The 12280-nt window shown below is 44.6% G+C and overlaps 1 protein-coding gene across 7 annotated transcripts in view; it reads left to right on the top strand.

The window, feature by feature from the left end:
• Positions 1–12280, top strand: part of TCF7 (transcription factor 7) — a 224975-nt gene that overhangs the window by 25076 nt on the left and 187619 nt on the right. For all 7 annotated transcript variants that reach the window (XM_075344480.1, XM_075344479.1, XM_075344478.1 and 4 more), the window contains exon 3: positions 8718–8824. In XM_075344480.1, the coding sequence (XP_075200595.1) occupies positions 8718–8824 (107 nt within the window). The remainder of the gene's footprint in view (positions 1–8717; positions 8825–12280) is intronic.

The raw sequence follows: 12280 nt of genomic DNA, 5'->3' as shown, positions 1-12280 counted from the left end.
TCAGCTGTGCAGTGACGGAGCAGCTGTGCACACAGTGTATATTCAGGTGTGCAGTGACGGAGCAGCTGTGCACACAGTATATATTCAGGTGTGCAGTGACGGAGCAGCTGTGCACACAGTGTATATTCAGGTGTGCAGTGACGGAGCAGCTGTGCACACAGTGTATATTCAGGTGTGCAGTGACGGAGCAGCTGTGCACACAGTGTATATTCAGGTGTGCAGTGACGGAGCAGCTGTGCACACAGTATATATTCAGGTGTGCAGTGACGGAGCAGCTGTGTACACAGTGTATATTCAGGTGTGCAGTGATGGAGCAGCTGTGTACACAGTATATATTCAGGTGTGCAGTGACGGAGCAGCTGTGCACACAGTGTATATTCAGCTGTGCAGTGACGGAGCAGCTGTGCACACAGTGTATATTCAGGTGTGCAGTGACGGAGCAGCTGTGCACACAGTATATATTCAGGTGTGCAGTGACGGAGCAGCTGTGCACACAGTGTATATTCAGGTGTGCAGTGACGGAGCAGCTGTGCACACAGTATATATTCAGGTGTGCAGTGACGGAGCAGCTGTGCACACAGTGTATATTCAGGTGTGCAGTGACGGAGCAGCTGTGCACACAGTGTATATTCAGGTGTGCAGGTACAGTTGTGACATTTCCTCTGTAGCGTTCCACCAGGGGAGTGGTGCTGATACACCGCAGAGGAAAATGGCTTATCAAAATCCTTTCACCTCAGCGGCTGTAGAAGCGGCTCCACTGTAGCGGTGTTGTGATTTGTCATGTGTGACCCTATTGTTTCGCTCTTTTTTCCTTGAAGTGACATCTTGCGGATTAGTCATCGCTTCTCCTGTGATCAGAGTGTAAACAGCTCACAGAAATGATATCTGAAGTACCCAGAGAAGTCTGATGAAGAACAAAGGCTGGTGTCTAGACGCGGATGATAAGGAGTGACACCACATCTTCTGGAGGAGTCACCAAATGTAGATTCTGTCTCTGAAAATGGAGTGAGCGAGGGATGGGAAATGTTCTGCTTTCCAGTGACATTGGCTATGTGTGAGAGGGGACATAGAGGGTAAGCCCCTCTGATGGCAGAGGATGTGAGGGGGAATCTGTATGGAGGGCTGCAATGTGTTTCTAGAAATCCAAGAGGTTGGTCACTACTTTTTTGGCCTATAAGCTGCGGCCACCACCACCGGGCTCTTATATACAGCATTCTAACATGCCGTATATAAGAGCCCAGGCCGCTGTGAGAACATAAAAAACACTTTCTAATACTTACCTAACGGTCGCACAGTTGGCCAGATGGGCGTCTCCGTTCTCCGGTGCTGGCGCCTGCCCTTTCGGCCATCTTTGTCCACCTTCTGACTCCTGTGTGCATGACGCGTCCTACGTCATACACACTCGCCGGTCCCACTCAGGCGCACTACAATACTTTGATCTGTCATATGAAACATAGACAGAAGGGGAAAAGTACAATACTGCAATTTCCTCATAATAGATTATGTAATAATCCCCATATAGACGGATATCATGGAATATACTCCCAAAATTCACTATATTTTTTGTGTAAAAAAACACGTATAGGAGACTCATTCAATTATATAAATATATTGATTTTATTGTAAACCACATAAACCATTAAAATTCATTTTCCATAGGTTACATACATGAGGTGAGGTGGATTCCTACACCCACCCATCAAAGAACCACCATGATTTGTCCCATCATTACCCCATAGGGCTAAGTAACAAGGTGCAATCACTATCAAGAGAAGTGTATTTAAAATGCACCATAGGATCAAACAATCACAATGTAAGGAAAAGCATTCCAAACTTACCCATGGTACATAGAGGGAGGGCCTACCAATGGTGGCTCAGAGGTGGGTGAGAGACAATCCTTCAACCCGTAATAATACTTTGATCTGCCCTGCTCAGGACCTGAATGCCGGCGAGTATGTATGACGTAGGATGCGTCATTCACTGCGGCTAGAGAAGAAGGAGAACAAAGATGGCCAAAAGAGGCGGCGCCGGCACAGGAGAACGGAGACGCCCATATGGCCAACCGAGCAACTGTTAGGTGAGTATTATAAAGTGTTTATGTTCTACACACAGCGGCCTGGGCTCTTATATACAGCATGTTAGAATGTGTATATAAGAGCCCGGTGGTGGTGGCTGCAGCTTATAGGTCAAAAAAGTGGCGACAGGTTCCCTTTAACATTGATAGCTAGTCCTTGGGATAGGTCATCAATGTCTGATCGGCCAGAGTCTGACACCTGACACACCCGCTGATCAGCTGTTTTTGGTCCCGACAGCTAGCGGCGGGAAATGCTCAGTCCCAAACCTGCCCCTTCTGATAGCGGCCGGGTACTGCACATCCGCCTCTTATTCAAATCAATAGGATGTGGATGTGCAGTACCCAGCCGTGGCCAATATCTGTTGACGGGCCAGCTACAGAATTGAGCATCTCTGGCCACCTGCCGTCCGTATCTCAGGAGCCATAAGGTGGATTTACAAAAAAAAATAAAAAAAAATAGCTTAATATTCAGGGGAGCAATGGGAATAAAATAAATAAAACAAGAACAACTTTTTGACCTGTCACGGGTGACAGACAACAATATGGTTTCTGGCCATAGTAGATCACAGCAATTGACTTTCCATTGTTCCTGAGGTCAGTATTCATTGGTATAGGTAGCTTTCCTACTGGATTCATCTCTCTCCCTTTTGGAGCCAGCCGTAGCTCGACTTCCACCCAGCTGCTGATAGCAGCATTCTCTTGGTGCTTAAATACCCTTTCTATCCTGGACTGGTGCTGGTGATATTTTCAGTTCATTCTAGCTCTGGTTGCAAGCAGGTGGCTTGTACTCCTCTATGGTGTTGTTGCTGAACTTTTACCTGTGTCATCTGTAGATAAGTAGTTCATGCTTTTCCCGCTATGTGTCCTCCTTGTGTCGTCTATAGTATTTAGTAGGGTTAGTGAAGAGCTCATCTCATCCGTTCCCTATTTAGGGTCCAGCACTAGGGATTCCCAGGGTCAGGTATCCGGCTCAGCGCATAGGTACGGAACCTATCTAGGGTGGTGAGGGACCCAAGATACCAGCAGTAGGTTTCGTCAGGGGGTCACCATCTGCCCTTTCCCTAGACACCGGGTTTCCCTTCCCGTTCGCTTGGTACTTCCCCGTACCTAGCGCAACAGTCACATACTGACACAGAAGGACATGGCTGTGGGGGGAGCCTTTACAAAGCTTCTGGGTGCTGCTACTTTTCGCATTCAACACATTTAATTTTCAAAGCCTTCTTATTCTTAAAGGGTTTGGTGGAGATGGGACAAAATTGGGGCAAAGGCAAGTGGTGCTGTAAAAAATGAAAATAAGCGTTATGTACCTATTGGAGCCTTTGCTGCCCCTAGTTGCTCTTGTGCCGCCTGCATTCACCACCATGACTTCAGCACTCATGAGGGGGTGCTGGAACGGCGATGGCCACAACAGGTACGTATGGCCTATTTTGTTAGTTTACAACATTAATCCTATGCTCCCAATATTGACCGATCTCAGGCAACCTCTTTAGAGAATTAAGGAACAATCTAAAATTGGCATTATCCTGGCCGACCATTCAGTTTGTTTAGGAGGTTATTTGTTATCATTATTTTGACATTATGATATACAGTGGTGTCTAGGTATAATAAAGTATCCATGTGCTACGCAATGAAACCACCTATAGCGCCACCTGGTGGAAAACAACGGAGTTAGCATTTTTATCTCGAAAACGGAACGAGATAGAGAAAAAAAGTGAATTATTGTAGGGCATCATCAATTCAATACGAATCGACACCTTGCATACAGAAATGCTATGATTAGAACGTGTAAAACTCACAAGGCTGCGGACGTGAAGCGATACCTCATGGAGACCTTCCTACAAGTCATTGGGTATGGTGGCTGTGTGGAGTGGCTTCCACGCTCACCTGACCTGACCCCATTGGACTTCTTTCTGTGAGGTCACATCAAACAGCAGATGTATGCGACCCCTCCACCAACATTGCAGGACCTACGACGACGTATCACAGATGCTTGTGCAAACGTGTCACCTGCCATATTGCACAACGTGCAGCAAGATACAGTATGCTGTCCAGAGTCCAGATGTGCATTGCAGCTGACGGTGGCCACTTTGAGCATCAAAGTTAAATGAGCGCCATATGCGTGACCAGCATTCAATATTTTGGGGGGGGTCATGGGTTTCATATCATAGCATTTCTGTATGCAAGGTGTCGTTTCGTATTAAATTGATGATGCCCTACAATTTTTTAATTCACTTTTTTTCTCTATCTCGTTCCGTTTTCGAGATAAAAATGCTAACTCTGTTTTCCACCAGGTGGCGCTAAAGGTGGTTTCATTGCGTAGCGCATGGCTACTTTACTATACCTAGACTCCACTTCTATTCCTATACCCGTTCTCAAGTTAATGGCGGTGGACAGGATATGGGTGGACACACTGTATATGTAAAATATTTTAAGACTGCATGTGCCACAGTTTAGTCCTGCTGCACCCCCTCAACTGCAGATTTCACCCCTGCTGCACCCCCTCAACTGCAGATTTCACCCCTGCTGCACCCCCTCAACTGCAGATTTCACCCTTGCAATGTTGAGAGATGTGAAAAACCATAAATTGACATCCTGCAAAACTGTATCTGGACTATATGTCAGTTTTCTCCCAGATAACATCTGCAGTACAAGTTTCATATTTGTCTAGTAATGTAATTCATTGTAGATTTTGGGAAAGAAAAGATACTGCATTGTAATAGGCTGGTAAAATCTTCAGTGCTTTATTCCAGTGGTGTACATAATTTTTGGGTCCAAGGGCCACATCGCCATACTTAACCAGACCCAAGAGCTGCAAACATTTTAAAGGAGTACTTGCATAAATACATCCCCAAAACCATCATCGGTGTATTAATCCATCCCTAGTAGCAAGTTTTGAGGATTTGGAGAGTTTCTGCTCCATAAAAAAATCAGTGTGAACACATGCTAACTTGAACAGAGTTCAAACCAGAAGCTCACCAAATTCTCCTCATAATCTAACATCTTTAAATTTTGAGGATTTTAAGCTTTAACATATTGAACATATGAAACACATTATGGATTGCTACATGTGTACAAGATCAGAATTACCGTCAGCACATGTATGTGGTACCAGAACCACCGTCAGTTCATGAATGCAGCACTAGAACCACTGAGATACATATCTCCTATGATGCAACTCACTGTGATTCCTGCAAAAAATATCATCCCCACACTGCCCTTCTCGATAATATTCCTCAACATTACCCCTCCCCATAATATCCCCCACACACTGCCCCTCTCCACACTGCCCCTCTCCATAATATCTCCCACACACACTGTCCCTCTGCATAATTCCCCCCCCCTCACAATGCACCTCTCCACACTGTCCCTTTCCATAATATTTCCCCCTCACTGCCTCTCTGCTTAAATTCACTCCCCATTCCTGCTATACTATGCCCCTGTCATGGGGTCCTTTTCTGATATCACATAATCAACAGAGCGCGAGATGATTGAACCATCCAAAGAATATTTATTCCATACAATCCAGGATGTCCATCAAATAATCCACCACACAGAGGGTAAAATCGTCTAGTAATGGTATAAATTTCCCAGGAGGTTAGTCATAATCCTCCAGCAGTCCTTTTCCAGGAAAATCGGAGTTTCTCACAGTCTCTCTGGGGTGTTGGCTATTCCCTCAGAGGATCAATCTAAAGGCTGCTTTACACGCGTCAATTTCTCGTGCGATCGCATTTGCAATCGCACCCGCCCCCATCGTTTGTGTGGCACGGGCAATTTGTTGCCCGTGTCGCACAATGTTGTAACCCCCTGTCACATGTACTTACCTTCCAAACGACCTCGCTGTGGGCGGTGAACATCCACTTCCTGAAGGGGGGGGGACGTTCGGCTTCACAGCGAAGTCACACAGCGGCCGGCCAATAGAAGCGGAGGGGCGGAGATGAGCGGGACATAAACATCCCGCCCACCTCCTTCCTTCAGCATTGGCGGTGGCCGCAGGTAAGCTGTGTTCATCGTTCCCGGGGTGTCACACGGAGCGATGTGTGCTGCCTCGGGAACAATGAACAACAGGACGTGTGATTTTTTTATAAAATGAGTGACGTGTCAACGATGAACGAGAAGGTGAGTATTTCTGCTCGTTCATAGATGTCACACGCTACGATATCACTAACGATGCCGGATGTGCGTCACTTACGACGTGACCCCGCCAATATCTCGTTAGATATATCGTAGCGTGTAAAGCCCGCTTAAAGCTCTGAACGAGCAGAAATACTCACCTTCTCGTTCATCGCTGACACGTCGCTCATTTTCTAAATGTTCATCGTTTCCGAGGCAGCACACATCGCTCCGTGTGACACCCCGGGAACGATGAACACAGCTTACCTGCCTCCCGCCGGCAATGAGGAAGGAAGGAGGTGGGCGGGGTGTTACGTCATCACATGTGATTTTGATATTTGCACTTTTTGTAATAATAAAAACTGTATACTTTCTCACAACTGTGGTACAGTAATTTTACTTCAAAAACATGATAAATACCCCTTCTTGTCCACAAGTTTCTGAATAGATCGAATAGGTAGACCACCACGCCCAGAACATGAACCCTCACAATATCCCACCATCACAGCCCCTTTTCACAATCACCCTCCCTCAATTGCCCCATACTCTCCACCATAGTTCCACAGTATCCCCTATAGCTTCATAATGCCCCCCATAGTTCCACAGTGTCCTCCACAGCTCCACTGCAGTTCGATAATACTACACATTGCTTACGTTTAGTTTAATTATCCAAAACCCCTCTGTTAATAGTTTTATTTCTCCAATCTCTGCCTCTATCTGAGTGATTAACTTCTTTGATGCCATAAAAAAATCAGATTGTGAACATTGCTATTCTGTGTCTCTAAAAAATGTTTGGTTACACGGGAGTATGATTTATTTTTATTATTTTATAAATGTTTTTTTTTTTTAACTTTCTGAATGGTACAGCCTATATATTTAATATTACATAAATTACATTGCATACAGTACACAACATATTTTGAAGTGCATTTTAATAGAATGTAGTGATGTTACAAATATCATTGATATTTATATGCATATTGCCATATATTGCTCCTTACACCGCCACATTTCTAAAAGCCTTTGATGGAAAGCCGTATTTTCACTGAGCGTGGTTGTTGATATAAGCTAGGAGAGCGCATATAAGAGACCGTCCTCTCCAGGGGACGCACCTATAGGCTTCTGTTAGGATCTGATCAAAAATGGAATCTTGGAAAAGAATGAGAATATATTTACTAATATGTTTGATATTGTTGAATAACTGTAACCAGTGCTGAAAACTGCAATTTTTTTCCAATATTAAATTTTTTTTTTCACAAACTCCTCATTTACATTATTTAAATCTTCTTCATATTTTTGAGATTGGTCTCTAGTTTTGTGGCGTTTTACCTGTACAAATCCGTCCTGTGTTGACTTGCCCTTTTAAAAACTCCATAGATATCAGATAAAAATGGCTGATTCAACTGATTTTGACTATAGTGAACAATTGATACCTGCTTAAGAGAAAAAGAGCGAGCGATTACTAAATATGTCTCCACCGATGTGTCATTTGTCTGACGACCCAACGAATTACTGCACTTCGGTCTATATTCTTGTGTGTATGTATATAAGTATAATATATAAATATTCTTTTTTTTTCAAACAAGTAAAATGGAGATGGAAGATTGCAGCTGAAACTGAAATTTTTAAAATTATTTTTCCAAAAAAATATACATTACTTATCCACTATTTGCAATTCCTGATCACTAACACAAAGGTCCACATACCCCATTCACCCTAATTATGGGTTCGATATACAGTGTGTTCTGCCAATTCCATTCATTGTGGGAAAGGTATTAGCCTAGCACTGACCTTGGTGGTCTTCCCAAGGGTTTCCATACACAATAAGACCACTGTCTGCCGAATCATAGGTCACCTGATTAATCGCCTGTCTCTTCTGACTCCTTCATACACATGAGTACTCCCTCTTTGCTCTCTACGAGACAGCCGCCAACATACTCCTATTTTGGCAGATTATCTTGCCTATACCATGAGGATAGTGAGGCTGAAATTGCACTGATCCTTACTTCGGTGGTGGGAGAGTTAGGAGGCCCCCGTAAACATCAGCCTAATGTTGGCAAAACCAGCTAATAATGACCGGTCAGTCAAAAGTCTAATGTTTTTTTGGGGGCTTTAACACTAGAAATCCCAGAGAGGGGTCATTTAACATTTCTACCATTGGAACCCTATGGAGCTCGAAATTCCTGGGACTTCTAGTGTTAAGCCACATTATGCCATGTACATACATGAGGCATCAGGATCCTAATTCTGCTGAATGAAGGGGATCTCTGTAGTGGGATCCCTGACAAAATCAGACATGTATCACCTATCCTGTGCCTAAGTGATACATATCTTCCCTAGGATTAAATATATCCAACTACTTTACTATGTCTTCATACTAGTGCGAATACATCTCCCCCCCCATTATGAAAGTAGATTCTGACCGGTATGATGGTAGAAGGGCTTGTCCTGCGGAAACACTTAGCATAGAAGTCTATTTAAATGAAGAGTATTGCTATTGTATTATTATTTCTCTTTTTCTATATTCCTGTAGGCATCAAACATCAGGAGGAGCCCATGTATAAAGGTTCAGGATATTCCAGTTATCCATTCCTCATGCTGTCAGATCCGTATCTGTCTAATGGGTCTATGTCTACACTGGTGAGTCTGCCATAATACCGGATATTCCGAGGCCACAGAACGTCTAATGATGTAAAGGGCTGTCTGGAATTACATTTTGTTGTTTCATAGGCTGGCAGCTGTAGCAAATAGTAAACAGGCCTCTGCTCACTCTCCCCAGGTCCAGCAAGCTGCTCTACCACTTCCCTGGTCAATGTTGTCACGACTACAGAACACCTGACCGCTGCAGCCAATCACTAGGCTCAGCTGTGATGCCGATGTAAATGTCAGAGCTGCTGACCCCATTGATTGGCTGCAGTGGTCATGTGCCCTGTAGTCGTGATGTCACACATGCAGTCAGTAAAGACCGGGGAAGTATTGAAGCGGCTCTAAGAATGGGCCAGAAATGTTATCACCCTCTAAAACCCACAATATTTTAAGATCCAATCAAAAGAGACAGATTTTTTCCATATTATCACATAATGATGGGATTTTAAATATACGCACATTGCAATTTTGACGAGCTAAGAGAAGGACGGGAGACAAGCAACAGTATCGAGGAGCGGAGGGGGTCTGGTGGGGAAATAGGGGGTTTTTTTGTTCGTTTGTTTTTTTTTTTTCACAACAAACTGCTTGGAGACACAAATGTTCTCCTGAAAATGGAAAACCCCTTCAATATATGATGATTTTTGTTTTTTGTATGTTACATAACGGAAAGTTGCCTACTTCCATCACAAATGTCTGCTGCTGTTAAGGAGGCATTTTCTACTTGATCATCTCTTCTATCATTTTAATATACACTTAGAATTTTGCTTTTTTGTTTTGTTTGCTTTTTCTTTTTAAAGGGTTTTAGAATAGCATATTCTTAAAGGGAACCTGTCACCAGTTTTTTAGTGTATGAGTTAATCCCACCACCTTCCTTAGCACCTACGCTGCATTCTAAAAAGTGGTATATTATGTCCTGACTCCCCCCAAAAAAACCTTTGAATAGCTCCAGCACTGTATGCAAATACAAACCGTCCGGTCCGATAGGCGCTATTGTAGTGGCTCCTGTCCCGCCTCTTCGCTGGTAATCGCTGTCTCCCCCATCTGATTAATGCCGATTCGTTGGCAGCAGGACAAAGCAAAATGCACCTACGTCAACCACGATCTTCCTGCGCAGGCGCAAGATTGTGTTTGGCTATCTAGAGGATGCAGGATGTGTCATCCACATCAATCATCATCAGTCCGGAACAGTCGCATTTTCATACAACGCAGGAGCTATACAAAAATTTTTTTGGGGGGGGTATGTAGGGGGGTCAGGACATAATATACCACTTTTTAGAATGCAGCATAGCTTCTAAGGAAGGTGGTGGGATCAGCTCATACACTAAAAAACTGGTGACAGGTTCCCTTTAAGACTATATCCTTGGGAAAGATTATCAATATGAGATCATTGCGGGTCGGACACCCAGTACCCCTCCAACAGCAGCAGGTGGATATAACAGGTGTGCTGAGTCTAATACGAAGCTCTACATTGTGGCCGAAGCTCTGTTGTGGCCGAAGCTCTACATTGTGGCCAAAGCTCTACGTTGTGGCCGAAGCTCTACGTTGTGGCCGAAGCTCTACGTTGTGGCCGAAGCTCTACGTTGTGGCCGAAGCTCTACGTTGTGACCGAAGCTCTGCGTTGTGACGAAGCTCTACGTTGTGACCGAAGCTCTACGTTGTGACGAAGCTCTACGTTGTGGCCGAAGCTCTACATTGTGGCCAAAGCTCTACGTTGTGGCCAAAGCTCTACGTTGTGGCCGAAGCTCTACGTTGTGACCGAAGCTCTACGTTGTGGCCGAAGCTCTACGTTGTGGCCGAAGCTCTACGTTGTGGCCGAAGCTCTACATTGTGGCCAAAGCTCTAAGTTGTGGCCGAAGCTCTACGTTGTGGCCGAAGCTCTACGTTGTGGCCGAAGCTCTACGTTGTGGCCGATGCTCTACGTTGTGGCCGGGGTCTGCAGATCACCTCCTGGTCATTTGTGAATCCTGATAACTTGTACCAAGACTTCCACTGATTGTAAAGGGAGCTATATAATGATGTGAGGAAGGAATGAGGGTGTGAATAATCTGCAGGCTATTATTCCATTACTTCAGGTTGTGGTTCCAGAATGGAGATCCAATTATTAAAACTCCCCTACACCATTGTGAATGGGGAAGGGAGGGCTTGGTGAGGCTCCATTCTACATGTGATGGTAATTGCCGGCGTTGACTTTTTAGAATCTCTCACTTCTGCATGACGGGAGTGATCTGACCTCCTTACTTCATGGCTGGTGGGGGATTCATGGACTGACTCTTCAGCCTATTGCAATGTATTGTGATCTGTGTTGGATGAGTTGCAGTAACCTTACATAATATTGTGCTGTCCCGCCGCTCTAGACCGGCACTCGTATCAGTCTGATTTTACTTAGGCTAAACTAGATTGTTCTCTCATGTCGGAAATCAATATCTTCTTCGTGCTGGAATGCCGGGGGCCACACACACTGATCCGGGACACTGTTGGGTGGTCTGATATTCTTCTAAAGCTGAAACTTAACATCCAATCAAAACAATTTGGGCAATAACTTTTTCTATTGATAGGTTTCGTCAGATGACGACCCCAAATGACTCCTACTGTGGTTCCCCACTAGGGTCTCATAAATCTGTAACCAAGGGGTTAAACCACTGTAAATGCCTGAACAACCCTTCAGCGAGTTATTAAATCCTAATGAAAATGTTTAACTGTTTATTATGAGATTGTTTTGGCTTTATTGTGACGCTCTGATAAAAAGCATGTGTTCATTCTTATATATTCTCAATTTAGCCCCCTAGCCTACAGTTCTAGTTTATGGAAAAGAAGATTGTGCATTATATTGGTCACTGGCAAGTTATTGTAGGCCCTGGATTGCCAGGTCTCTGCCTACGTGCTCATATAGGCAGGCAGCTGTCAATCCAGGGCAGGGGACAGGAGAAACTGCCGCGGACCTGTCTACAGGCGACTACTAATGAAGACTGTGAAAGTCGGTTAACTTTGCACTTACCTTGTTTCCCCGAAAATAAGACTCTGTGTTATGTTTTTTTGCCCTCAAAAAATGCTTTAGGGCTTATTTTCGGGGTATGGCTTATTCTCAGGGAAACATGGTTGGGTGTATGGGTGTAAGTTTCCCCTCCTCCACACCCCCCAAAAAAAGCAGACACTTCTCAGGAGAATCATACCTACCAGACCCCGCATGTCCACATCGCTTCGCGGACCTCCTGTGATCTTCGGCGGGTGCTCCCAGCAGGAATGCTCGATGCAGTCCTCCCCTGCTCTTCTGGCTGACACTCGCGTACATCAGATCGCACACACACTCATATATACACACACATCAGATCGCACACACAATCATATATACACACATACACACACATCAGATCGCCCACAGAATCACACATCAGATCGCACACAGAATCACACATCAGATCGCACACACAATCACACATCAGATCGCACAGA

This window comes from Anomaloglossus baeobatrachus, chromosome 4 (genome assembly GCF_048569485.1).
Source record: "Anomaloglossus baeobatrachus isolate aAnoBae1 chromosome 4, aAnoBae1.hap1, whole genome shotgun sequence".
NCBI lineage: Eukaryota > Metazoa > Chordata > Amphibia > Anura > Aromobatidae > Anomaloglossus > Anomaloglossus baeobatrachus.
Note: the sequence above shows the minus strand (reverse complement) of the source record. Positions and strands in the feature narration are given on the sequence as shown.